General features: G+C 42.7%; 2 protein-coding genes across 3 annotated transcripts in view; one reads left to right on the plus strand and one right to left on the minus strand.

Moving 5' to 3' along the window:
* The window catches only part of EBPL (EBP like), a 58368-nt gene that overhangs the window by 18176 nt on the left and 15026 nt on the right, over positions 1–25166 (plus strand). Inside the window, exon 4 of one of the 2 annotated variants that reach the window (XM_067563086.1) lies at positions 1100–2766. The exons of the other annotated variant lie outside the window; for it this stretch is intronic. Within the exon in view, the coding sequence (XP_067419187.1) occupies positions 1100–1340 (241 nt within the window). The 3' untranslated portion in view covers positions 1341–2766. Of the gene's footprint in view, positions 1–1099; positions 2767–25166 lie in introns of those variants that run through there. 2 annotated transcript variants of the gene reach the window in all.
* On the minus strand, positions 9233–11305 carry ARL11 (ADP ribosylation factor like GTPase 11). Its single transcript, XM_067562755.1, has 2 exons — positions 11225–11305; positions 9233–10323 (listed from the first exon to the last, which is right to left on the minus strand). Exon 2 carries the CDS (start codon positions 10308–10310, stop codon positions 9738–9740), a length of 573 nt encoding a protein of 190 aa, XP_067418856.1. The 5' UTR covers positions 10311–10323; positions 11225–11305; the 3' UTR covers positions 9233–9737.

The raw sequence follows: 25166 nt of genomic DNA on the forward strand, positions 1-25166 counted from the left end.
AACTCCTAGTGCTGAGCACAACGAACACCAGGACGCAGATGCAGACCAAGGAACACTACTTGCCAGTTTTCCGGTCTCAGGCACATAGAGCGCATGCGTACCTGTATGTGGAATACAGATAAGGATTGCACACTTTGAAGAACCTCCAGGTACAGGTAAATAACCTCCATTTTCTTCTTAAAGTCTTGTCATAACTAAAGTTATTTTGGATAAGAAAATAAATAAATAATGGGTTCATGTATGTTTGTATACACACCAGCACCTGGAATTAAGTACAGCACCATTGTAAAATTTCTTTTTGCCAAACAGAGTCAGTTCTCTCTATACAACAAATTCAACAGTGTTGGGAAACCTGGTTCCATGCTGCTGTTAAACACGCACACTGTCCTGACGTTAAAAAACTATTTTATTTTGGGTGGAATCTAAATGTGGTTCTTTAGTATAGATAGAAGCTGGGACCGAAGTAGCACAAGTAAATTAAGCATATTCCATCCACCTATTGTGGCTTAGTAAACTCTGCTAGTTTAATGTAAATGTTGCTTGTAATGATTAGCAGACCAAGAAAATAAGCTTGTTAAATTGTACAGGTTAAAAAGTACTAGTGCTTTGAACACATGAAGCATTGTATAAGTGCTAGGATAGAGTGGCCAAAAATTTGACTTTTTTTGTCTCTTTGAAAAATGCTGTTTTGTCAAAAACCAAAATATTTCTTGGAAAAATACAGATTTTGACAAAAATTTCATAAAGAAGGTTTCTCAGGCATACGATGGGATTTTTGATCAAAACCAGACCCCAGAATAAGATATTCACTTACCTGGGATGAGACCCAGGTTCAAGTCCCTGCTTTGCCTAATTCGGAGCAAAGACTTGAACTTGAGTCTCCCATATCCCAGCTAATCACCACACTATTGACTATTCTGGGATGGGTTTTGTGATTGTTTTTGAAAAAATACTTCAAAAGTCTCCATTTTTGTTCTGCATCAGAACTAAAATAATTTTCAAAACCTTGAAAATTATGGGTGAAACAGAAATGGTTTTCTGGCCAGCACTAATTTTTATTGCAGTTGCCTAATTGTTTTTTTTTTATTCCTCTTTACAGGCATTTCATACAGATTACATTGTGTGTTTGTGAACTATATGGTGGGTGGATGACATTCTGCCCAGATTGGCTCATTGGAAGTCCTAACCTAAACACCAGTAACTGGCTTTATCTCTGGATCTACCTCGTATTTTTTAATGGCATATGGGTAGTGATACCAGGACTTTTATTATGGCAGTCCTGGTTAGGACTTAAGCAAATGCATCATGAAAAATCAAATACTAGAAAGAAGATTAGATGAAGATAACCCCTCTTCATTAACCTTCATTGAGAGATTTTAAATTGTGATTGCAAGCAGCATTATTGTTTTTGCAGCGACACAGTCATCTGTTTGATGGTCTTTGTTCATCTTTGTCAATCACATGTTGTAATATTTGTTGTGGGACATTGCATTTCAGGCTGATCTGTTCTTAAGAGGAGGGAAATAATTTACATCAACAATTAAATATATAAAAGTATTCAGAGCAATTGCCATATTACTACACTGCATACAATAATAAACAATATATTTGATAACAAAGGTGCATGCAGATCTTTTTTCTTTTATTCCCTTCTCTAAAGAACAAATATTCTTATCCCACTGGAATCTTTTAGCCATCTGAAGCAAATATTCCAGTCAGTGAAATAATCAAGTTGGCTCTAAATCCTGATTCCACAGCCCTGTTCACCCTTCAATCTCCAAGTATCATCAGAGTCCAGTGTTTCATTTATATCTGAAGCAGATTGTTTCTCAAATGTCAAGACTCTTAGCAAGAAGTTTTTGCATTAATACTTCTCCATATAAGTAATCTGCCTACTTAAGGTATTAAATCTGAATGAGAACTTGCCGCTTTATCTGTGCCTCAGGAGTGGGTTATGATAAATGCCCTCCGCCTTCCCTTCCCTCCTCCCCTATCTCCCCAGAAATGTCCATTTCACAATTTAAACAGACCTAACTGGCCCCAAGGATGTATTTGCTTCAGAGTGTTGAGGCTGCATATATGACTTTACACTGGGTTAAACATGTCAGGTGCTTGTGAAATTTTAACTACGCTATATTCCTAAAATGTTTCCTGTATTTGATTTCATTAGTTTCATGTTCAGAGATTAATTCCCAAACTGTGCAGATGAAGTAAACAGCACCTTCTTTTGTTACAGCTAAGGTCTTATAACAAGCAAATGAGTCATTTATTTTATTCAGAAAAATCCATTTTACAAAGGGTATGTGGTGGGGTTTTAACTGTCTTTCTTTTTCCTTATCAGGGAAGGGGGGAAAGGTGTGTGTAGTATCTATACATTGGTTAATATGGCTCACTCTTTAAAGGAGAGTAGGGCTTTGCCAGGAGCTCCATGGCAGGGATAGCTTGTTGTTCCAGAAGATGCCTGGGAAGCAGCTTCCTGCCTTTCCCCTGCTGAGGCAGGACAGAACCTGTGTCAGCCCTATGCCTGGCATAATGTGTAATCCCAACTGCAGCTGTGCTGCCTGGCTTATAGGGAGAAAGAGCCAAGGCTCAGCCTACTCCCTGCCTTACCAGCCCACCTCATTGGTGGTGCAGGGGCCCTACTGCGGCTGCTTTCCCTGTCTTGCAATGCAGGTAGACAATGCAGGGGAGTAAAGGGGCACCTAACTCCCCTGCACAGATGTGCAGAATGAGCTACAATCTAGTCCTGACTAAAGAAAAATCAATCCACTGAGCATTCTTTTTTACAATATTTTTTTAATCAGGTGGTGGGTTTTTTTGTCAGTTACTTTTAGACCACATTTCTCTTTAACACATGGTATGTTTGATCCTTAGGCTTGAGAAAATTAATCCTTTTCTGGACAGTGTAAATTATTTTTGGAAGTCCAGGCAATATTTTAAGTGCATGTAGTGACACTGCCACCACAAAACATTTTGTTCATCTGTTACATCCTTTAGTCAAGTGCCCCATCCCAGTAACCTGGCTAACTGCCTCTCTGACTCCTCCTGCTTTCCCTGAGCAGAGGGACCTCTCTCAAGGTGGGATCATGTGATTCTCCCACCTTGCGACCAGACCTTGGGCTGCTATGCTCTGGTGCGAGCCATGATTTCTTCAGCAGGTCTGGCTTATGTTTAGTACCTGCAGTTCTGTTCCTCAGGAGCTGTGACCAGTAGTATCCAATGACCAAACGGCCTTCTTAAAGCACTGTATTGTTTATTTAGTATCAAAGGATTTCAGAGAAAATCATCTTAACACAGTAGACAGTCTGCATGCGTACCTGCCTTTCCCTAAGGCTTACCGTCTCCTGGAAGCTGCACAAGGCCCCATCTGCTTCAGACATTGCCACAGGACCTGTCTCTGGGTCCATGCCAGTTCATTCCCCCACACAAACTGCTCACTGACAACTTCCCCTCCCTCTCTCCAAAGAGTCTTTGTAACCGTTTCATGGTCTTTTGAATTTTAGATTCCCAGCATTGGCAAAAAGGCTGTGTATCTTCAGGCTGGCGCCTGGAAGTGGCATCTTTCCTGCTAATAGCTTGACCCATTGTCTTGTAATTGTCCCCCAAGTGTGTGTTTGGGAAGCTGCTTATCGGGACCCATTTTGTGACTTTCCGGGGTGGGGGGGCGGCGTTTCCAACATCCCCCTCTTAAGCTAGACCAATACATTGATATGGGAAAGTCCAGTAACCCAATATAGCTATACAGTGACTGTTTCACTGACCAGGTACCTACAATACTTAACTCTCACTGGATGAAGAACTAAGTGTTCGCATTGGAAAGGCTGCCACCACTTTTAGTAGATTAACTAAAAGAGCATGGAACAACGCAAAGTTTACCATCAAGACCAAAATGCTAGTGTACCAAGCTTGCATCTCCAGCATTCTCATGTATGGTGGAGAAACATGGACAACTTATGCTCATCAGGAGAAAAGGTTGAACATTTTCCACCTACACTGCTTATGCCATATACTCAGCATCAAATGGCAAGATAAAGTTACCAATGCAGAGGTTCTTCAAAGGGCAAAGGGACCAAGTGTGACAGTCCTGCTCAAGCAGAGATAACTCTGTAGGCTGGGCCATCTGATCAGGTTGGAAGATGGATGCATACTTAAGGACATGTTATATGGGGAGCTATCAGAGGGAACAAGAACAACAGGCCACCCCAAGCTTCGCTATAAAGACACATGCAAGCAAGATATGAAGAAATTTGGGATTGATCCTGACCGATAGGAAACCTTGGCAAAGTGATCATAACAAGTGATACCATTGTCTCCATCAGGGCATCAAAATCCATGACAGGAGCTGACTCCTACAGCTTGAAGAGAAAAGAGCTTGTAGGAAGCAAGCAGCTCCTCACCAAGACATGTATTTGCAATAACTACCCAAGATTATGCAAATCTCAAATTGGTCTATTTAGCACATGAGACATTGCAAACCATCTGCATCTTAGGCTGCAATTTCCACCATCTCTCACAAATGAAAGGATGCCAATCATTATACATTAGTATTCCTAAATTACATCCACCGCAACTAATGCTACCACACTCAGCTAAAGGTAAAAATACTCTGATGCTTTACTAGAAATAATTCTCTGTAGTAGAAACTCATGGATTAATTGATGTAAGATATAGCAGTCACTAAGTAATAAAGTGAAAGGTAGATTGTCTCTTTAGTGATTTTAGTTTTGTTTCGTTTTAGTTTATTGTAGTCTCTGTTTGGAAGCAGGTGGGGAATTGCTTGTTTAAAAAATAATCTGCTCTGTGTTGTATTCAAGAAAATAGTTTATTAAAGTTTTGCTTTTTTACAAAAAAAAATTAACTAAAATAGCTCACACTGTTCCTAAGAGGGGGAAAAAGTAACTATCACCTCAGTGTATACACTGGAAAATTTACAGTGTCCTGTGTAAACAACATTACAAAATCCTTTATGGTGTAGGAGACTCACAAAGAAGAAAAAAAGATTTTTAAAGTGAGAGGTGGTAGAAGTGACTCAGTATTTCCAAAGGAGAAAGAGTTCCAAACAGATGGTGCTGCATGTGCGAAAGAGCAACTCCCCACACTGCAATACTACGGGGAGCTGAGAAAAGAAGGGTAGAGAGCAGAGGCCAAGACTGGAGGAGCATAGATAAGAAGTAGGTAGAGATAGTCGGAGAGGCAGGATGGTGAGAGCATTCATTTGAGAGTCAAGAAACTAGGGAGAGACATTGATGTCCCTACTACATAGCTGACACTTCAGTTCTCTGTGCACTAAGCATATGCCCTGACGTTGAAATACCTAGCCGTAAGTATAGCTTGGTAGGTGAGCTTTATGAGCTTCACATTTACCTCTTAATCCTAATCGTCTGGACTCCCCAAAGACATTGGTATAAACAAAGCCTGCCTATTTATGGCTGAGAATGGCTACTATTAAGTGTACAGTGGAAGGTATTTGTAGTGCACAAGATGACTGGTCCTACAAAACCCAGGAACCATGCCGCATATCTTGAGCAGCATCCACTGCCACTGTCCCCATGAAATCGGGGCAGTGGATCACCCTGACGTAGGGGCAGAGTGGGTTAGGGTTTTGATCAATAGAAACAGCAGATAGTGCTGGACACTAAATGGATGGATTAATTGGAGATACCATCGGGGTCTTCGTATTAATTATTTTGATAAGATGTTAATGGTAGTAAAGAATTGCAGTCATCTTTTCTGAAATATCAGTTGATTTTGATTAAAATCCATTTAGAGGCAGATTTTTTACTGACTGTAAAGCATTAAAGTCCTGGAACTATTTTTAGTATAATCCTTATGCACTAAATATATTAATCCTGTGAAAAACAGAAGGGTAAATATTTTCAATATATTGAATGGAATAAAAGCACTTCAAACTCCACAAGTCTCATGGTAGTGATACTTTAATAACTTTGGTAAAGTGGGTAACTAGCCTATAAAATTACCTAGCTCTTAAAATGGCAACCAATGTGCCCACCTAGAGATGACAATTACAGTATTGTTTACAACAGGGCTCAATCCTGCTCCATTTGAAGTCAGTAGGAGTTTTGATAATGAGGCATTCAGTTGCCATGGGGAGGGGCATGATCAAACAATCAGCAGAAGCAGGCTCTGACATCTGATACACTTTTCCATTGCAAGGGAAAACGCGTAGGAAAAAAGCGAAGTATACGTTGCTACTTGGGCCTGTTATGAACCAATATAATGTGGATAAATTCAATGAGTGGCATAAATCAGGTCAACATTATGAATAAATCTCAAGAAATATCTCTGCCCCAGAAAAATGAGAGTGGTGGTGAGTCCCATGACATCCTCTGAGACAGGAGTCACTGCCTAGCGCAAAGTGAGAGTTTTTTCTGTAAGAAGAATGTTGATAAATCAGCTTAAGATGCTTAAGGGTCCCCCTGCTGGGAAAAAGAAATCTGCCTCCTGCGTGTGACTTTACATATTTAATCAATGTGCCTTATTAAAAAACCTGGTCCTGCTTCCACTGACTTCAGCAAGAGCAGATTTGGCACCTTCAAAATCATATAATGGGAACTTTTTTTTTTTAAGTCACAAAAAAAAGCAATTCTATAAAGTTGTGTTTAACGTGCATAACGAGCCAGAACATTCAAAAGAGAGTGACTCTGTTCTTGAACTGCTGTCAGTCTATAATGCACAATCCTGAGTCTAAGTAGTGCAGAGGTCTGAGCTTACCGCATGATAGTGCATTGCATACAATGAGCGCTGCAATATCTAAATGCCAGCAGGTGACTTAAGAATGGTATTTTGGCTTGATAATGAGAGAGAGCCTTTTACTGCACTGCTAAAACATTGATTCAAACGCAGCCCACATCAGTACTTGGAAAAGTAAGTCACTACTGTTCAATGGCTATTTGGTGGCTTATATAAATTGAGCTTGGTGATCTCAGTCTAGGTCCTAGTGTACAAGTGTCACACTCATAAAAACCACCACCAAAGTACTTCAGTAGGGATCAAGGCCCCATTGTGTGTTGCACATTAGCATTGATGCCTGAAAGTGTGTAGTTGTAGCACACTGGCAAGGCAGCGTATGGAGGCCTGCACGTGTCCTGCCAGTAAGGGCCCTTGTATATGGATAAACAGATGATTTCAGGCTCAGGCTGTCAAGCTAGCATCTTTCACATGCACAAAAAGGAGGTTCATTGTTTGTTTTAAACAATGGAGTTTCAGTTTTACCTGTGAAGGTCTGTGCTCCTATTTTTTTGTCACAGTCCCCAAGAGGAAGAAGGCTAGCTTCTGAAAAAGCAGCACCTAACTCCTGCAGTACTGAGGAATTCCTTTCCCATCCAAGTGCTAATTGCAGTATATGTAGCTATGTAATTGTTAAGATTTTGGTCACTGTATTGAAATTATAAATTTCTAGGAGTCTGCTGGAAGCAGCTGCCATTTAGTGTTCAGTCCAGATCCAGCTTACTGTGCTCTAATGAAAATTACTTTTGTTTTATGCTAAAATAAAATGAGTGTTTTAAACTGAAAGTATATGGCTGTTGATTGTGAATGGAAAGCAGGTACTTACCTTGTGAAATCTGACAATCAGACCATGCAGTAACTCAGATGCAAGAATTATAGTTTTTTAATTCTTCTTAAATACTTGTTCCTTGGAAGGCCTTTCAAAACTAACACTTTGTCTGACACATTGTGTTCAGATGACTGGGCAAGGAGATTGTGAAAAAGCCACAGTGACAAGAGGCAGCTAAAATGATTCAGTTCATATTTGAGTTTTCAGTGGTCTTTTCGGTTTATTGGAATCTTGCATTTACAACCAACAGTGGAAAAAAAAATCAATCTGTTCACATTAACTGCAGTTACAAACTGTTTTTAAGATGTGAGAGTATCCTTCAAATGATCGTGTGCTTGCCTAGAAAATAGGTTCACTCTGTATTTCAGTGCAGGTCTAGTATATGGCATTCTTACTGATAGCAACAATCATTTATGCCAGATCAAAACTGGGCCATTTATTTACTTGCCCATCATAGCACATGCTATTCCTTATATAGTTTAGGGTGACTGAAAATTCTGGCACGTTTCATTAGGAAAGATTTCTTTCATGAGGAATTTCCCATAAATGATCATGTGGCTAGAGCATAGCCCTGAGAGCCAGGAGGCCTTGATTCTATTCCTACCCCATCACGGGCTTCTTGTCACATTATTTAACCTTACCCCATTTTCGCTTTCTGTAAAAAGGCAGATAATACTGCCTTATTTCCCAGGAATGTTCTGAGGCTGAATACATTCATGCCTGTAAAATGCATTGAGGCGATCAGAGGAAAAGTGCATATTTTTGTTTTTGCATCCTGTGTAAATTCCTCTTCAGCTGACTCCAGCTGTCTCATATTCTTGGGTTTTTTGGTTCTTTTTTCCTTTTTCTATTGATATCATAATAATCTAGTACAAATGAACAAACCTACTAAGGTTTTTCCATCTTAATGTGGTTTTGGTTTGGTTTAAACTTTCAAGTTTAGCAAAAGGTTCCCTGGTGTTTTGTATGTGCCCTCCCTACAGGAATGGCTTCACAGACCACTCTTCCTTGTCAGAGTCAATGGAATCAAATAGAGACTTGCACTAAAAATCAGGGGCCTGATCCTGAAATGTGCCTGGCACTACCTGACAACTGCTGAGTGCTTGAAAACGGTGGAAGTTAAGGTCTTCTAGACTTTCACCCGGCCTGGGCAGGATCATTTTCTACAGTATATTTTTAGAATTTTATCTAGTCTAATTTTAAAACACCCTATAGATGGGTTTCCCAGCACTTCCCTTGTCAGGCTAGTCCACAGTCTAATTGATTTCAGCATTTTGAGACCGATTAGAGCTTTTGGGCACATACATCTGTTCCGAACATTTAAAACTCCTGACGGTGCTTATTCATGTGTGATTTCCTCAGGTTTTAAATTAACCCAAAGAAAAATGTTTATCATTTATATTCGCGTTTCAATAAAAATAAAGCGTGTCTAAATACATATAAAAATGATACAAAACATGAAATACACAAATCCATACATACATGCTAAAAAGAAATAACAAGACCTAATCCTGATCACACTTCAGTGGCTTAGGATGATTTTCACAAAGAACACTGCAAAAACCAATTGCTAATTAGTTGTTTAAATTCTTGCACTTACATTTGTTCTCTTCAGCCATTCTCTTTACATTCTGCTCTGTTTCATATCAACAAACATCCGATATAAGTTGTAAGAGAAGTGCAAATGAGTCAAATATCCCTCAAGGATTGTTACTCTGTACTGAGTGCATTTGAGGTTGGTGCAATAAAAATAAATACTGGTACCCTGCAATATCTTCTTCAGCAGGTCAAAAACCACATCCAAAACATATAGAGTAAAACATTTAACATGAACAAAATAATACCTGTAGTGACAGCAGAATTTACTGGTGTAGCAGATTAGGAAAAACTGGAGTAGGGTCAAGAACATTGCTGTTCACAAATGCGAGTTTGCTAAAGAGGTTTTTCTGATGGGATTTAATGGTGCAGTAGAACTATGGGATATTTTGGAATATTGCACATGCAATGTTGAGTTCCGTTGACCATACCAGGAGCAGAGGGGGGTCTTTCTGAGATGAATAGAGTGCTGAGGAATTACTAGTGGGAGAAATTACCTGATTTTTTCCAGTTTCATGCTCAAGTTGCCCCCCGCCAGTCACGTCAGAGATTAAAGATGTCCTCATCACTGCCGTGGTGCACAGACACATTCACAGGAATTCTTATCCTGGCTCTTAAGAAGTCCTGCTAGGGCCATTAAGGCTTCCCTCAGCCCTTCTCCAGCATGAGCACTGCATCCTCTCAGTTCCCAGCTTCGGCCACTGAACCAGCCTGGATTCAGCTTCTCCTGCAGCTCTGAGAGAGAGAGTGACCCTGGCAGCTCCTGCTTGTTAGCCAAAAACAAGATGGGAACTCCAGTCATGTTTATGTTGTTCAGAACTTTCTCCAATTCAGCCAGTGCCTCTGGCAGCCGGGTTTTGTCTGCACTGTCCAGCACAAAAATGAGAGCATCTGTGTCTTCCAAATAGTCCTTCCAGCTAGCACGGAGCTTGTCTTGGCCACCCACATCCCAGAGAGTCAAGGACATGCGACCAGGGATTTCCAGAGACTCCACGTTGAAGCCCACTGTCGGAGAAGTCTCCACAGGCTCGTCGCTCTTCAATTTATACAAGATGGTGGATTTACCAGCAAAATCCAGTCCCAGCATCACCACCCGGGCATCTCTTTTGTACCAAGCCTTGGAGCTCAAGGTCCCCATTGTGCTGCTGCTGCTGCTGAAAAATTGTAAATGAAAAATTATTCCTTTCCAAAGAGAATCATTCTTATTGCATCTAATAATGGTGCTTTCCAGTCGAGTGACTAAACCTTTGAAAGTGGGAGTCCAGTGGGCCACCAGCCCCTCTGTCTGAGAGAACACTTTGGATTCACATGTAATATTTGCTGCAGAAACAATCAATCAGCTTCCTTGCTTTCCTTTGTAGCTAAAACAAGGTGTGATATTATTTCTGAGATGTGCAGCAGAGCCGAGCCAATAAATGTGGCTTGAAATAACAAATGATTTCTGTGTTCCTGCTTTGCAGTCTCTAAAGCCCATGTTCATTTGCAACCCAAAACTGCCAAAGGTTGGGGGGAAAACAGACCTTTTAGGGAGAGGTGAAGGGACTGTATAGTCAGTTTCCTCCTCATGTTTCACAGAAACAAAACTGATGTTTTGTCCACCAGCCTCTCCAGGAGAAATCCACCCCCATCACAGGGCAGAGGAAACTGAACTGTTGCAAAGCAAGCATCACTCCTGGCAAATGCTGAATCAGCGACTGAGGGGTCATTGCTTTCAAGAACAGCAGCCGAGATAGTAAAAAGGCTCTTTAGCCGCTCTTAGCCAGTTAAAGTGAAGAAAAATAATCTTCCGCACAGCAGTAGCTTTCACCAGCTGCTGTGCAGACAATAGAAATGGAGATTTAAAGAAATATATATATGAATGATATTTTAAATATCATTGAAATACAGCCTGAAAAAACCAAGAGGTGGAAAGACTAAAGTGCTTTACAATGAATCCCAAATGAATGAAACATGGGTCAGTTTTCTGTGACAACAGCAAATACTACTTTATCATCCTCAACAACAACAAAAGTACATTGTTTAGCTAGACAGACACAACCTGAGAGTACATACCAGTGGAGTGGTAGGATGAATAGGAGGCGATTCTATGCTACTGAATATCTTGCACTCAGACAACAGCTGCTCTTAACATCCTGGCGGTTGTGCAGTGTGCCAGTAAAATAAATCCTTAAGCTGTGGCAGGACTTGCACACTAACAGTCTGGTCAGATACACACAGGACAACACAAGCCATGCAGGTCGTAAATCTCTGGTTACAGTGTCAGCAGCAAGCTTTTGTTTCTAACAACCTTACCTAAATGTAGACAAAGAGACAAGCAGGCATTTGATTCATTTTTTTCTTGTAAACCCCTGGAGGTCTTCCATGATCCTGTGGAAACTGCGAATATCATCCGTTTTTACCGCAGTGACGGATCCACATTGCGAGCCACCATTTTTCTGGGCAACCAGGCTGGATAATTTTCATTATAACCTGTGGAAGTGACTCCTTGATGAGCTGTAGAAGTCACAAGTGAACAATAGTAGGCACTTGCCCCATGGAGGCTGCTTTTGTTGTCTTTGTAGCACTCTCAGCTGCTGGTGGTCTCATGATTAAGGCCTAGATCCTCAAAAGTACTTACGTCTCGCTCCACTCAGCATTGCAGCACCTAACCACTAAGCAGCCTGCTGCCTACTGGAGTCCTCAGCCTCGAGCTAAGTGCCCAAGCACCCCATACAATGCATGGGGAGAGTTAGGCACCTAAGAAAGGGATCCTCAGAAGCCAGCAAACTGACTGGGGAGCTGCCTAAGCCAACCAGACCTGAAACGGAGAGGAGAATGGTTTAGGCACCTACACAGCTGACTTGGTGTGTCTGGCTGAGAAGCCAAAGATAGGGGGTCTCCCACCACTCGGGGTCCTCAGCTGCAAGCCCTCTCCTGGAATTAGGTACCTAAGCCAGGTCAGCCACTTAGGTAACCCATGTCCTCGCAGCTGAGTCTGTGTCTCTCACTGGCTCACATATGATACCGCTCTCACGCTTGCCCTATGTTTCTGTGTGCCCGCGACTGGCTTTTGTGCACTGTCTTTTGTGCTATACCTTCCCAAACAGTGGCCTCCATCCAGCCCTCCTGCCACAGGACCAATCAATAAATATCTTGTTAAATGCTAATGGATCTGGGGATCCCGCTCTTAGTACTTACAGATACTCCTGTTGTCTTTATTCCTGCAGAAGCTTGATGGGTGTACATGATACAAGTTCATTCCATCTATTCTTTCAGTTTCTCTAAGGAAACTGAAATACACATACAGTAGTGGGGTTTCTACAAATGCATGAATAACTGAGTATTGCACATATGATGCAATGGGGTCTCTATTGCATCATCAACTGGTATGCTACAGAAATAGGTTTATTTTGAAATATGGGAGGAAATAAATCCAGAACAGACAATGTAACAAGGATAAAGTTTGTAGGAAAGACACTATACAAAATGATATTGTATTAGCATTCTGCTTCATTATGTGTCATGACTCCCACTAGCAACATGCAGAGCATAGGATTTAAACAGTACAGAGATGGGCCATAGCCACAAAATTCAGATCTGGATCCAAACACTTCTAACGTTCAGGGGGTGGAGACATGGATAAGGTGTTTCTTCATCAAGTGGTGTCCACATGGGTGCTCCATTTCAGGTGCCTGGCGCGCCCTCACATCGGATTGGAGATTTTTGTCCGCAGTTTCCGCTGGGGTCGCCGTTGGTGCCTCGAGCTGCATGCGCCCGCGCCCCAAGTCCCTCAGTTCCTTCTCAACTACCTACAGTCCGAGATGGAGTCGCAACAGTTCCCTTCAATTGACTCATTCTGACAGAAAAGTTTAATTAGTAATTAATGTGTTTGTTAGTTTAGTTGGTTAATCAGTTACTACTTTCTTCCCGTATTTACTTACCTAATATATTTAGATATTGATATTTTCTTTTCTTCAACTCCTTTCCCCTCTCCTTTAGAGTAGATTTTAGTTGCCCGGTTCCCGGGCTTTAAAAGATGTCCCTTGTGCAGGAATGCCATGCCGGCGTCCGATGGCTATGCCCAATGTATACGATGCCTCGGTGAGGGACATCTTATGCAAAAGTTGTGACCCATCCATGCCTAGGGTAGCCACCTGAAAATGCCAAGATCAGGGCAGGCTGCAAAAGGAGAGCGGATTCTTCCAGCACTGGTAGGTGACACTGAAGTCAGACTTCCAAACCAGCCACAAACAGTGCTTCTGATTCCCCACACTGGTTATCAAGAAGCCAAAATAAAAATATATACAGCCCCCTTTACTGTATTTCAGTCTCTGGCTCCCAATCAGCCACTAGGTCCACTAAAGAGACCAGTTATTTAAAACTCTATGCTCTTTACCAAAAAGGTTTCTCCTGACCCCAAAGGGTCAGCCACAGTATCAGATCAATATAAGTTTGGATCTTACCCAAAATACCACGCTGCCAGCTAATCCTTTAGTACTGAAACTAAAGGTTTATTATAAAAAGAAAGAAACAAACTATAAGACAAGTATTAAATAATTAAAGCAATCAGACACACACAATTGATTTGAAAGTCCATATATATCAGGTTTCTAGTAGAATTGTGGAGTTTGCAGGCTTGTACAGTCCCTCTAGTGTACATCCAGTACCTGGGTGGGTCTCAGTCCTTTGTTTCACAGCTTAAGTTCAGTTGTAGGTGAGTTTATCCAGAGGTAGGTAGCTGAAGACTGACTGAAGACAGAAGACAAAATGGATGTGGTGCAGCTGCCTTTTATGTCCTTTGGCCTTTGCCATGCTGCTTATGGAAATATACAGGAATAAGATGGAGTCCAGGGTCACATGAGTGACTGGTGACTCATCAGGTATATCCCTGGCTTCTCCCCCTGGCCCATTGTACCTGTGAGTTTCCTTAAGCAGGCACTTGTGCTGCAGCCATCCTGTCTGGGGTGTCGCCCAGAAACACAGTACAAATTGAAATATAGATACAAACATATCCATAACTTCCATTACACATAACACATGAACATAAACATTATCATCTTACTTAGCACATTATAGCCTTTCTAACCTGACAAAGCATATCTCATATGAATTACTATGATTTTGACATATTGATGTTAAATAATCTAATAAATGCCCCCCATCCAGCCAGCGTGACACCCCCAAGGCGAGATTGGTGTAGACGGGAGTAATCAGAGCTCCTGAATACACCTCAAGAGCCCCACTAATCCAGCCAGTGTCACAGAAGTGTCCTCACTGCAAGAACTTCAAGGCAAGGGTAAGAAAAGATAGAGAACTCAGATTGAAGTTAGTACTAATGGAAAACTCCCTGAGACCTGCCTCGTACCCAGGACATGAGCCTTCACCGTCGTCATCTGACAGACAGGGTAGGAAGAGAGCTTCAATGCCATCGAGAAGCCTGCTAGAAAAGAGGCCGAAACCAACCAAAATAATGGTCGCCCAGACCCCTTCAATGCCCGCATCCTCTATGGCACCAAAGGAGCGTCATAGTAAGGGCATGGAGTCGAGAATCAAAATGTCAAAGACCTCCTCCGATCTGGCACCGACAAAAACCTCTGCCAGCAGCAGCAGCCACAGCACCGAAAACAACATCATCAGTGAAATGGCACCAACCATACCTTTGGCACCAATTCGCAGATGGCGCAGATGGCAACGGCAGCACTGGACACAGCTACAACACCGAGGCAGACAACCCATCATGCAACGGCACCGACCAGTCCATCGGCACCGCCGCACATGTCGGCACCAAGAGACTCCACGGCACCTAGTACGGAGCCAGGAAGGAAACACATCCATGAGCAATTTTTTTCAACAAGAAGTAGACTGTCTAGTATCCCTTGGTTTAGTAGAACAGGTACCGCAACACTTTAGAGGAAGGGGCTTTTATTCCTGGTACTTTTTAACGCAGAAGAAAAATGGTGGATGGAGACCCATATTAGACCTCAGAAGGCTCAACAAGTTCGTGAGGGTGCAAAGGTTCAAAATGGTCACACTATCGACCATCATACCAACATTGGAACAAGGGGGCTGGTTTTCAGTCCTCGATCTGCAAGACACCTATTTTCACGTGACCATACACCTAGCTCACAGACGATTTCCCAGGTTTGTCCTGGGTGACATACTATAGTACAAAGTACTCCCCTTTGGCCTTTCAACAGCGCCAAGGGTATTCTTAAAGATGCTAGCTGTGGTGACCACTTACCTCTGCAGGGAGGCAATAATTATATTTCCATACCTGGATGATTGTCTATTAAAAGTAAGCACTCAAACAGAAGTGTTGACAGCCACCCGGCGGACAACATCCTTATTCCAAGCACTGGGACTCATGATAAACCACCAAAAATCTACATTGGACCCAGTACAACAGCTAGATTTCATAGGAGTGCACCTAGATTCAGTATCAGCAAAGGCATCACTCCCAGAAAAGAGGTTTGATACCATCAGGAACCTAGTTTTCTCTGTAAGGAATAGTTTAACATTCACAGCCCACACATCTTCAACTCCTTGGCCCCATGGCGGCCACAACATACGTAGTAAGGCACATGCGTCTGCAAATGCGCTGTCTACAAGAGTGTTGACAATGCCAAATCACGTCAAGGACTCCCTAATATGGTGGAATCACCCCTCCAACATGACGGCCAGAATCCCATTCCACCAAGAACCACCCTCAACTACACTCACAACGGACCCATCCCTTATCAGATGGGGAGCACATCTATCACACCACACTATACAGGGCAGATGGTCTCGACTGAAAATGTCCCTACACATAAACTTGTTAGAACGTTGGACGGTATGCAACGCATGCTCACACTTTCTCCCTCTTGTAAGGAACAAAACAATAAAAATCATGATGGACAACATCGCATGCATGTACTATATAAATCGCCAAGGGGAAGCCCGTTCACACTCACTATGCACAGAGGCGATGAAGCTATGGACAGGGTGTATCCATCATGGCATCAGTATTTAAGTCTAAGACCTCCCTGGGTGCCAGAATATAACAGCCAACACCCTCAGCAGAAAATTCACACAAAAATACAAATGGAAACTAAACGACACAGTCCTGTACAACATTTTCTGAAAGTGGGGCAGTCCAACCACCAACCTTTTTGCAACCCCACAGAACCAAAAATGCCCATGATTCTGTTCCAGAGGGGGCTTGGGTACCGAATTGGAAGGCAACGCCTTCCTAATCAGTTTGAACAGAGATCTATTTTACGTGTTTCCCCCTCTACTGGTGATCCTTAAAGTCCTATACAAAATATGCTTGGACAGAGCAACTGTAATCCTCATAGCTCCGGCATGGCCAAGACAAGTATGGTTTCCTTACCTTTTCCAGATGTCGATATGCGCACCTGTAGTCTTTCCAACATGCAGGGACCTACTACACAAGGACAATGGCCAGACTCTGCATCCCCACTTGGACAAACTCCACCTCACGGTGTGGCTCCTACATGGTTTCAAGGGGAAGAGTTAGTGTGTTCAACACAGGTCAAAAGAGTGTTATTAAACATCAGAAAATTAACAACTCACAAAATTTACCTCCAAAAATGGACTAGATTCAATAACTGGTGTAAAAACAGACCTATATTACCTGTATCGGCTTCAATCCCACATGTACTGGAGTACATGCTTGGTCTCAAACACTTAGGCCTGTCACTCAGCTCTCTCAAGGTCCACTTGGCCACTATAGCTGTCTTTCATCTGAAAATAGCAGAGAAGACGATCTTTACTCACCCGCTAGTCAAACATTTCCTTGGCGACATACAAAACATACCCGGAAATTTTCAGGCCCACTACCCCATGGAACCTGAATTTATTACACATTCTAACTGTACATCTTTTTGAACCATTAGCGACATGCTCCCTCATATGCATATCCATGAAAGTAGCTTTTCTCATGGCTAAAACATCTGCACGGCATGTAGATGAAGTCGGGGCACTTATGGCACACCCGCCGTATACAGTCTTTTACAAAGACCAAGTCATACTACGTCTCCATCCGTAATTTCTGCCAAAGGTCAACTCAACGTTCCATATTAATCAACAAATACACCTACCTGCATTCCATCTGAAACTACATGAGAACACACAAAGTGCTTTGTTACACATATTAGATGTCAGACGAGCATTAACGTTTTACTTGGACAGGACGAAATCCTTCAGACAGACATCAAGACTCTGTGCCCATTGCGGAATGCTCTAAAGGGGGGACCACATCCAAACAGAGACTCTCTAAGTAGATAAAAGATTGCATCCACTTATGTTACACCCTTAAAAACGTGCAACCCCCTCAAGGGATTAGAGCACACTCCACCAGAGGAATGGTAGCATCCACACCCTTCCTTAAAAATGTCCCAATAGCAGACATATGCAGAGCGGCCACATGGGCTTCCATACACGTTTACTAAACACTACACCCTTGCCCAAGCCTCCAGGTCAGATGCAACTGTAGGTCTAAATGTTCTATCATCCATAGACCATATCAACTCAGAAGTTCCCTCTGCCGTATGAGGGATACTGCTCCATACTCACCTGAAGTGCAGCACCCACAAGGACACCACTCGATGAAGAAGAGAAGGTTACTCACCTGTGCAGTAACTGAGGTTCTTCGAGATGTGTGTCCCTGTGGGTGCTCCACTACCCTCTCTCCTCCCCTCTACTTCAGAGTTCGTACCTGTTATTGCTTCATGGTGGAGAAGGAATGGAGGATTTGAGTTGCGCGCACGCGGCTTGGAGCACCAATGGCGCCGCAAGTTGGGCTGCGCATGTGCAACCCAAGTGGGAACTAAGGACAAAAATCTCCGATCTGTACACGAGGGCGCCCCAGACACTTGAAGTGGAGCACCCACAGGGACACACATCTCAAAAAACCTCAGTTACTGCACAGGTGAGTAACCGTCTCATCCTCTTGTAGACCCAGATGCTAGCTGTGCAAGTTTTGAACTAGATCCAGACTTCCTAAGGTGTGGGGATATTAGTTTGTTGGGAGGTCTGGTTTGAAAGAAGCTTTCCATGCTAAACATAGACAGTGCCGTGAATACCACTTCCCCAAGAAGTCTGTTGAACAACAGGAGTAATCAATAGAAAGCAGCCAGGTAAGAGGCCTGGCTCAAAATTGCTTGCCCCAGTAACATGCTCCTCTCAGATGCCATTTTAACTGGAGCATGATATTTTTGCTCTAAAATTCAGAGTGTATTCCTATTTTTTAGGCAGTTTCAGGAAGACAATGGGAAGAAAGTGACAAAACAAATGTCAAAGTTGCAGGTACCTCTCCTATCTAATTATATGCCCCCTCCCACCCACATATACACAACTGTAGTATCTGAGCAAATGTGGGAGCATTCATGAAACCCATATCTTAAATTTGCATGTGCAGCCATTCATGCTACAAGTACTTGCACTTTCAACCAGTCAGCGTACAGAAACAATACCATGTGATGTGTCTGGCCAATCACCCCAACCAAGCAGTGTAGCTCAAATTTTAAATGTCATACTGAACATTCACTGCAAATTGTTCATAATAAAGCCATAAACTAGGAAAGCCCACTCCCCCTAGAAAAACACCATTGAATAAAGCTGAGTAAATCTGTCTTTGCTGTCAGGTATCCTGTGAGAACACTGGATAATTCATGCGACGCTATAGCTTCCCTTTCTGCACCTTCTTAGCTCTTTGTCGCTGGGCTGTTTATTTCCTACCTTTCCCACTCACTCCAACTGCCTGTGCACAAACCCACCCTGCACAGACTCTCTGCCATCCTGCTGCTTTGCTTTTTTCCCACTGTGTGTAAGGCTCCAGAGGCCTGGAACACAAGTCTGCAGGGCTCTGGATGACTAATGCGCACATGCTACCACCTGACAGCCATGGCAGAGCCATGATTCATGGACTATAAAGGCTAGGGGTGGGGGACAACAAAGCACCAGAGGAAGTATCCCACACAGAGGACCCAATCAGCAACAGCCCCCATGACCACTGATTGATCCTGGCACACTATTTAATCATGGAGGGAATTCCAGAAAGCTGTCTGTGCAACCTGGTGGTAATACCTGCCTCTTGCTACAACAATCCCTGCTCTTGTTCCCTGCTTCAGACTCCAGATCTGTTCTTTGGCTTTGATTTCTAGCTTGCCCCCAACTCTGGCTCTGAACCCCCTGAACCCTGCCACTGCCTCTGACTCTTGCTCTAACCACCAGGCCCTCCTCCTGTTCTGACTACTAGGCCTGACTCCTGCTCTTACTCACTAGACCAGAGTGCCCAAGTCCCAGTCACGACACCCTTCTCCCATGGTACGCCACACAGAATCTGTTGTGTGATCCTTGCCCACCAGTGTTCAGAGCACCATGCACTACTCTGATAAGAGTCACTTTGCAGGAGCAGCAGAGCATTTTGGAGTAGAGTGATGTAAACAAGTAGTGGAGGAAGGGGGATCTGGCAAGTTGGAGTGAGACAGTGGAAACATACAGGGGAATGGAAGAAACAGATAACACACCGGCTCCAGGTGGATGCAATCAGAAGGGTAAATACTTTCTGTAAATAATGTATAGATAATTGTCAGTTAAAAATGAATAAAAAGCAGCTGCGACCAGCTCTTTGTGAGTCTAGACAGACTTCTATTACGAGAAAAGAAAAGAAAAGCTATGAATAATTCAGAAATCCCATCATTGTGTCCAGAACTGATCATTGCTACATTCAACTGCTCCCAGGAGGCAAAAAGCAATATTATCTTCCTGTGCTGCACAGCCCAAGGTATGTAGGAACAGACACTGCCAAAGCTAATTTTGATTAAAAACCAAAGGGGGAAAACCAGATATTTATATTCTATTTCAGCTTACAAAAGGGCGCTCATCCAGTGCTCTGCCTCGCTGACATTCAGTGTAAAGATCAACGATTAGGCCCAATGTTCTATAAACAGAACCCCACCTACCGCTTCCAGATCTCTCTGTAGCCGTAACTCTCTTGTGCTACTATCCCCACCCATCAAACCATTCCTGGTTCACCCTACCAAAAAAGTCTGAGGGGACAAGTGGGACTTGCAGCGTGATGTATGTCTCAACAAATACGCACTTTGGAGACCTGACAAGGGAAAGCGAATGGCGCAGTTGAGGATGCCTCACTGAAAACATCTTTTTTCCTGTCCTTCAGCGTTAAACCATGAAGCCCTTAGCATGAATACCTCTTCTGATCTCTGCTACTGTGCTGTCATACAGGGAGAGAGACAATCTGAGCTCACCAGGACTGCACCAAAAGATTCACTGGAAGCCAGGGCTGATTGTGGAGTACAGGTGTGATATACTCCTGTCAAAGCTTCCCAAAAAAATCAAGGCAGATGCTTCCAACTTGATAATGTTTGACCCTTCCAGTTAGTGAACTAATTTACACTATAGATTAAACAGTTACTACAGCGCGCGCTCTCTCTTAATTCAAATCTGCAATGACTTTTGCATGAAAAAGGAGCATTAATGACAGATGAAAACTTAGTTTTACTGAGGCTAAAGTCATCTGTTTAATTTTTACTTAAAATGTGAGCAGCTTTTCCTCCAACACCTAATTAGTTCTTCACAGAGGATGGTAGTTTGCCTTTCATCCAAAGAGCTTGAAGCACTTTACAACAATCTACCCAAGTAACTTTACAACTTCACTGCCCTTGTGAAGTAGATATGGAGAAATATGGTATATAGTGATTGCGTTCCCCTTTCACTGTCTCCTCATGTGGAAAGCTACTGATTGCTGTATGATGTAACAGCTGCTAAGGACATGATAATTATCTGCACTGAATTAATTCCTTTTTGAACTAGAACATATATTCCCAATAAAAGGTATTTGTATTCTTATCTATTAATATGTAATTACCTAAACTGCCTGGAATTTAGCCAGGACACTGGTTCTCTCTCTAAACTTGCCCATCCAAGCTGTGTCCAAATTTTGCTGCTTCTTCCTACATATCAAAGCTCCAGTTTTTTCTTTCTGTCTGTACCACCAAATCTCTCATCTAGGCCCTATAGTCTCACATCTTGACAACAGCAACCTTTTCCTTGCTGGCCATGAGTATCACAACTTTGCCTCCTTCAGGTTCATTCTAAACTTTGTTACTAAGATTATCTTTCTTGCCCAGTCTGACCATATCACCCCTTTCTGAGTTCTACAGGCTTTCCCCTTCAGAATGTAGCCCTTCTGTGCCTGTTTGCTGTTATCTTGTCATCAACTCCATCATGTCAGACACCATCACTTCTCAGCCATTTCTCCTACAAGTATTTTTCTGCTCTTTTCCATGTCACCCCTTATACATAGAGTGCCTGCCTCTCCAAAATTGATAAAACTACTATACCCTTCTTGAAATTCCTTAAAAATCACATCTACCATGGTGCCTACACCATGTCTCCATTAATAGAACAAACAAATGCTCTACCTCTATAAATTGTGCATATAAGAAGCTGGTGCCAAAACACACTTAAATTACTATCATATCCTCCTCCCTCACCTCTCCCACCACTGGCTCCCCCACGTGTTCCATCTTGTCTTAAACTCAGAATGTAATATATTTGGGGCAGGGATTGTCTTTTGTAATATCCGTGCAGCTCCCATTAAAACAAACCCTTGGCATGGAGGCGTCCTCTAGGTGGCATGGTTGTAATACAAATAAATAAAAAATAATATGCAGAGCCACAGTAGATGTGCAGGGACATCTTGATTTAATGTCTGAGGATATCACAAACAGAATAATAGAATCATAGGGTTGGAAGGGACCTCAGGAGGTCTTCTAGTCCAACCCCCTGTTCAAAGCAGGACCAACCCCAACTAAACTATCCCAGCCAGGGTTCTGTCAAACCGCACCTTAAAAACCTCTACGGATAGAGATTCCACCACCTCCCTAGGTAACCCATTTCAGTGCTTCACCACCCTCCCAGTGAAAAGGTTTTCCCTAATATCCAAACTAGACCTCCCCCACTGCAACTTGAGACCATTTCTCCTTGTTCTGTCATATGCCACAACTGAGAACAGTCTAGCTCCATCCTCCCTGGAACCTCCCTTTCAGGTAGTTAAAGGCTTCTATCAAATCCCCTCTAATTCTTATCTTCTGCAGACTAAACCAGCCTAGTTCCCTCAGCCTCTCCTCATAAGCCATGTGTTCCAACCCCCTAATCATTTTTGTTGCCCTCCGCTGGACTCTCTCCAATTTGTCCACATCCTTTCTGTAGTAGGGGGCCCAAAACTGGACACACTACTCCAAATGAGGCCTCACCAGTGCCGAAGAGGGCAATAATCACTTCCCTCGTTCTGCTGGCAACGCTCCTACTAATGCAGCCCAATATGCTGTTAGCCTTCTTGGCAATAAGGGCACACTGTTGACTCATATCCAACTTCGTGTCCACTGTAATCTCCAAGTCCTTTTTTTACATAACTGCTGCCTAGCCAGTCAGTCCCCAGCAGGGCCGTATTATCCATTAGGCACAATAGGCACAGTGTCTAGGGCCTATGAAACTTTCAGGGCCTATGAAAAATTTTGTGAACTAAAATAAAATTTATCCAAAAATTTGAAAAGCAAACAATAAAATCAAGAATCATATCTTCTTAAATTAAATATATTTATCTAAGGTACAAATTACTATTATATTATTACATATATCCATTGTAAATTTAATTCTGTGACAAGATTTAAAATTTTCTAAGCTTTTAAGGAATATGGTTACAATATTAGCAAAAGGGAATGCATTAAATGAAGGTTTCAATTTTGAACAATTTTTATTTGACATTTTGCTCAAAGTGGCATAATTAGGGGCCACAAAACCTCGCAATTAATGTGCTTAAATTAATAGCTTAAAATCAAATTAGTTATTAGTTATTTCGGTTGGGGGGGGGGGGAAGCCTATGAAAGCAAGTGTGCCTAGGGCCTACGAAGGTCTTAAAATGGCCTTGGTCCCCAGTCTGTAGCACTGCATGGGTTTCTTCCATCCTAAATGCAGGACTTTGCACTTTTCATTGATGAACCTCATCAAATTTCTTTTGGCCCAATCCTCCAATTTGTCTAGGTCACTCTGTATCCTATCCCTACCCTCCAGGGTATCTACCACTCCCCCTAGCTTAGTGTCATCCATGAACTTGCTGATGGTGCAATCCACTCCATCCTCCAGATCATTAATGAAGATGTTGAACTAAACCAGCCCCAGCCCCGACCCCTGGGGCACTCTGTTACTGGCTGCCAACTAGACATTGAGCCATTGATTACTACCCATTGAGCCAGATGATCTATCCATCTTATAGTCCATTCATTCAACCCATACTTCTTTAACTTGCTGATAAGACTACTGTGGGAGACCATATCAAAAGCTTTCCTAAAGTCAAGATTTCCCCACATACACAGAGCCAGTCATCTCATCATAGAGGGCAGTCAGGTTGGTCAGGCATGACTTGCCCTTGGTGAATCCATGCTGACTGTTCCTGATCACCTTCCTCTCTTCCAAGTGCCTCAAAATTGATTCCTTGAGGACCTGGTCCATGACTTTTCCAGGGACTGAGGTGATGCTGACTGGTCTGTAGTTCCCCGGAGCATCTTCCTTTTTTTGAAGATGGGCACTATATTTGCCTTTTTCCAATCATCTGGGACCTCCCCCCAATCACCACGAGTTTTCAAAGATAATGGCCAATGGCTCTGCAATTACATCAGCCAACTCCCTCAGCACCGTTGGATGCATGGAATCTGGCCCCATGGACTTGTGCATGTCCAGCTTTTCTAAATAGTCCTGAACCTGCTCTTTCAGCACTGAGGGCTGCTCACCTCCTCCCCATACTGTGCTGCCCAGTGCAGCAGTCTGGGAGCTGACCTTGTCTGTGAAGACAGAGGCAAAAAAAGCATTGAGTAGCTCAGCTTTCTCCACATCCTCTGTCACTAGGTTGCCTCCCCCATTCTGTAAGGGGGCCACACTTTCCCTGACCTTTTTGTTGTTGCTAACATACCTATAGAAACCCTTTTTGTTACCCTTGATGTCCCTTGTTAGCTGCAACTCCAGTTGTACTTTGGCCTTCCTGATTTCACTCCTGCATGCTCAAGGAGTATTTTTATACTCCTCCCTGGTCATCTGACCAAGCTTCCACTTCTTGTGAGCTTCCTTTTTGTGTTTAAGCTCACCAAAGACTTCTTTATTAAGCCAAACTGGTTGCCTGTCATATTTGCTATTCTTTCTGCACATTGGGATGGTTTGTTCCTGTGCCCTCAATAAGGTTTCTTTAAAATAGAAGAGCAATATCACCTACCCCAAAACTGCTGCACTGCAAATCCTGCATTGGGTCTGAGCATAGCCAATGAAGTTTGCACCTGCTGTATACATTATCTCTCAAGTATAACACTGTTGCTGGCATTCTCATTCACGCTTGTATAACAGGATGCACCCAGCCCTATAGCATACCAAGGAAGTCTTATTAATTATTACTACTGCTACTGCTTAGTTTGAAATGATTCTAAACTGAAATCCAATTTCCAATAAACAAAACAGTGGATGATACTTTCATTTTTCATTTTACACCTCAGCCAAAATATATATTTATGAATACTGTATACATGTTGTTCAGCTGTCTCAACATGGTCCCCGGTTTTGAAAGATGGCCCATTTAAATAATTGGAGTGTACCCCAAATGCTTTAAAAATTAGTGAATTAAAGTGTAATATATGAAATAGCACATAGGGAAATATTTCCTGTCATTAGCTCATATTTGCCTGGATCAATTGTTTCTGCCCAGTTCTGTTCAGCTATAACCAAGTCAAGGACATCTTGTTGCAATGTGGCATCTGTAGAATTAATGGGACTAAATTGTTTCCCTGATACTAGGCAAAAATCACCTACCTGTGGGGACCCATTTTTAACCATGCTGTAGCCTGGACAGGGGACTCTGTTACAACTGTAACATAGAATGAGGCCTTTCAATCTCTACTCCACCCAGCCCCCCCCCCCCTCCCCCATTTCTTGTGTTAAAAAAGAG

Source organism: Emydura macquarii, unplaced genomic scaffold (assembly GCF_026122565.2).
Source record: "Emydura macquarii macquarii isolate MOO-44397 ecotype Brisbane River unplaced genomic scaffold, CSIRO-AGI_Emac_v2 contig_2473, whole genome shotgun sequence".
In the NCBI taxonomy this organism is placed as follows: domain Eukaryota; kingdom Metazoa; phylum Chordata; order Testudines; family Chelidae; genus Emydura; species Emydura macquarii.

What these genes read in the sequence shown, in the direction of transcription:
- ARL11 (XM_067562755.1), bottom strand. Translation starts at nt 10,310, where the DNA reads ATGGGGACCTTGAGCTCCAAGGCTTGGTACAAAAGAGATGCCCGGGTG.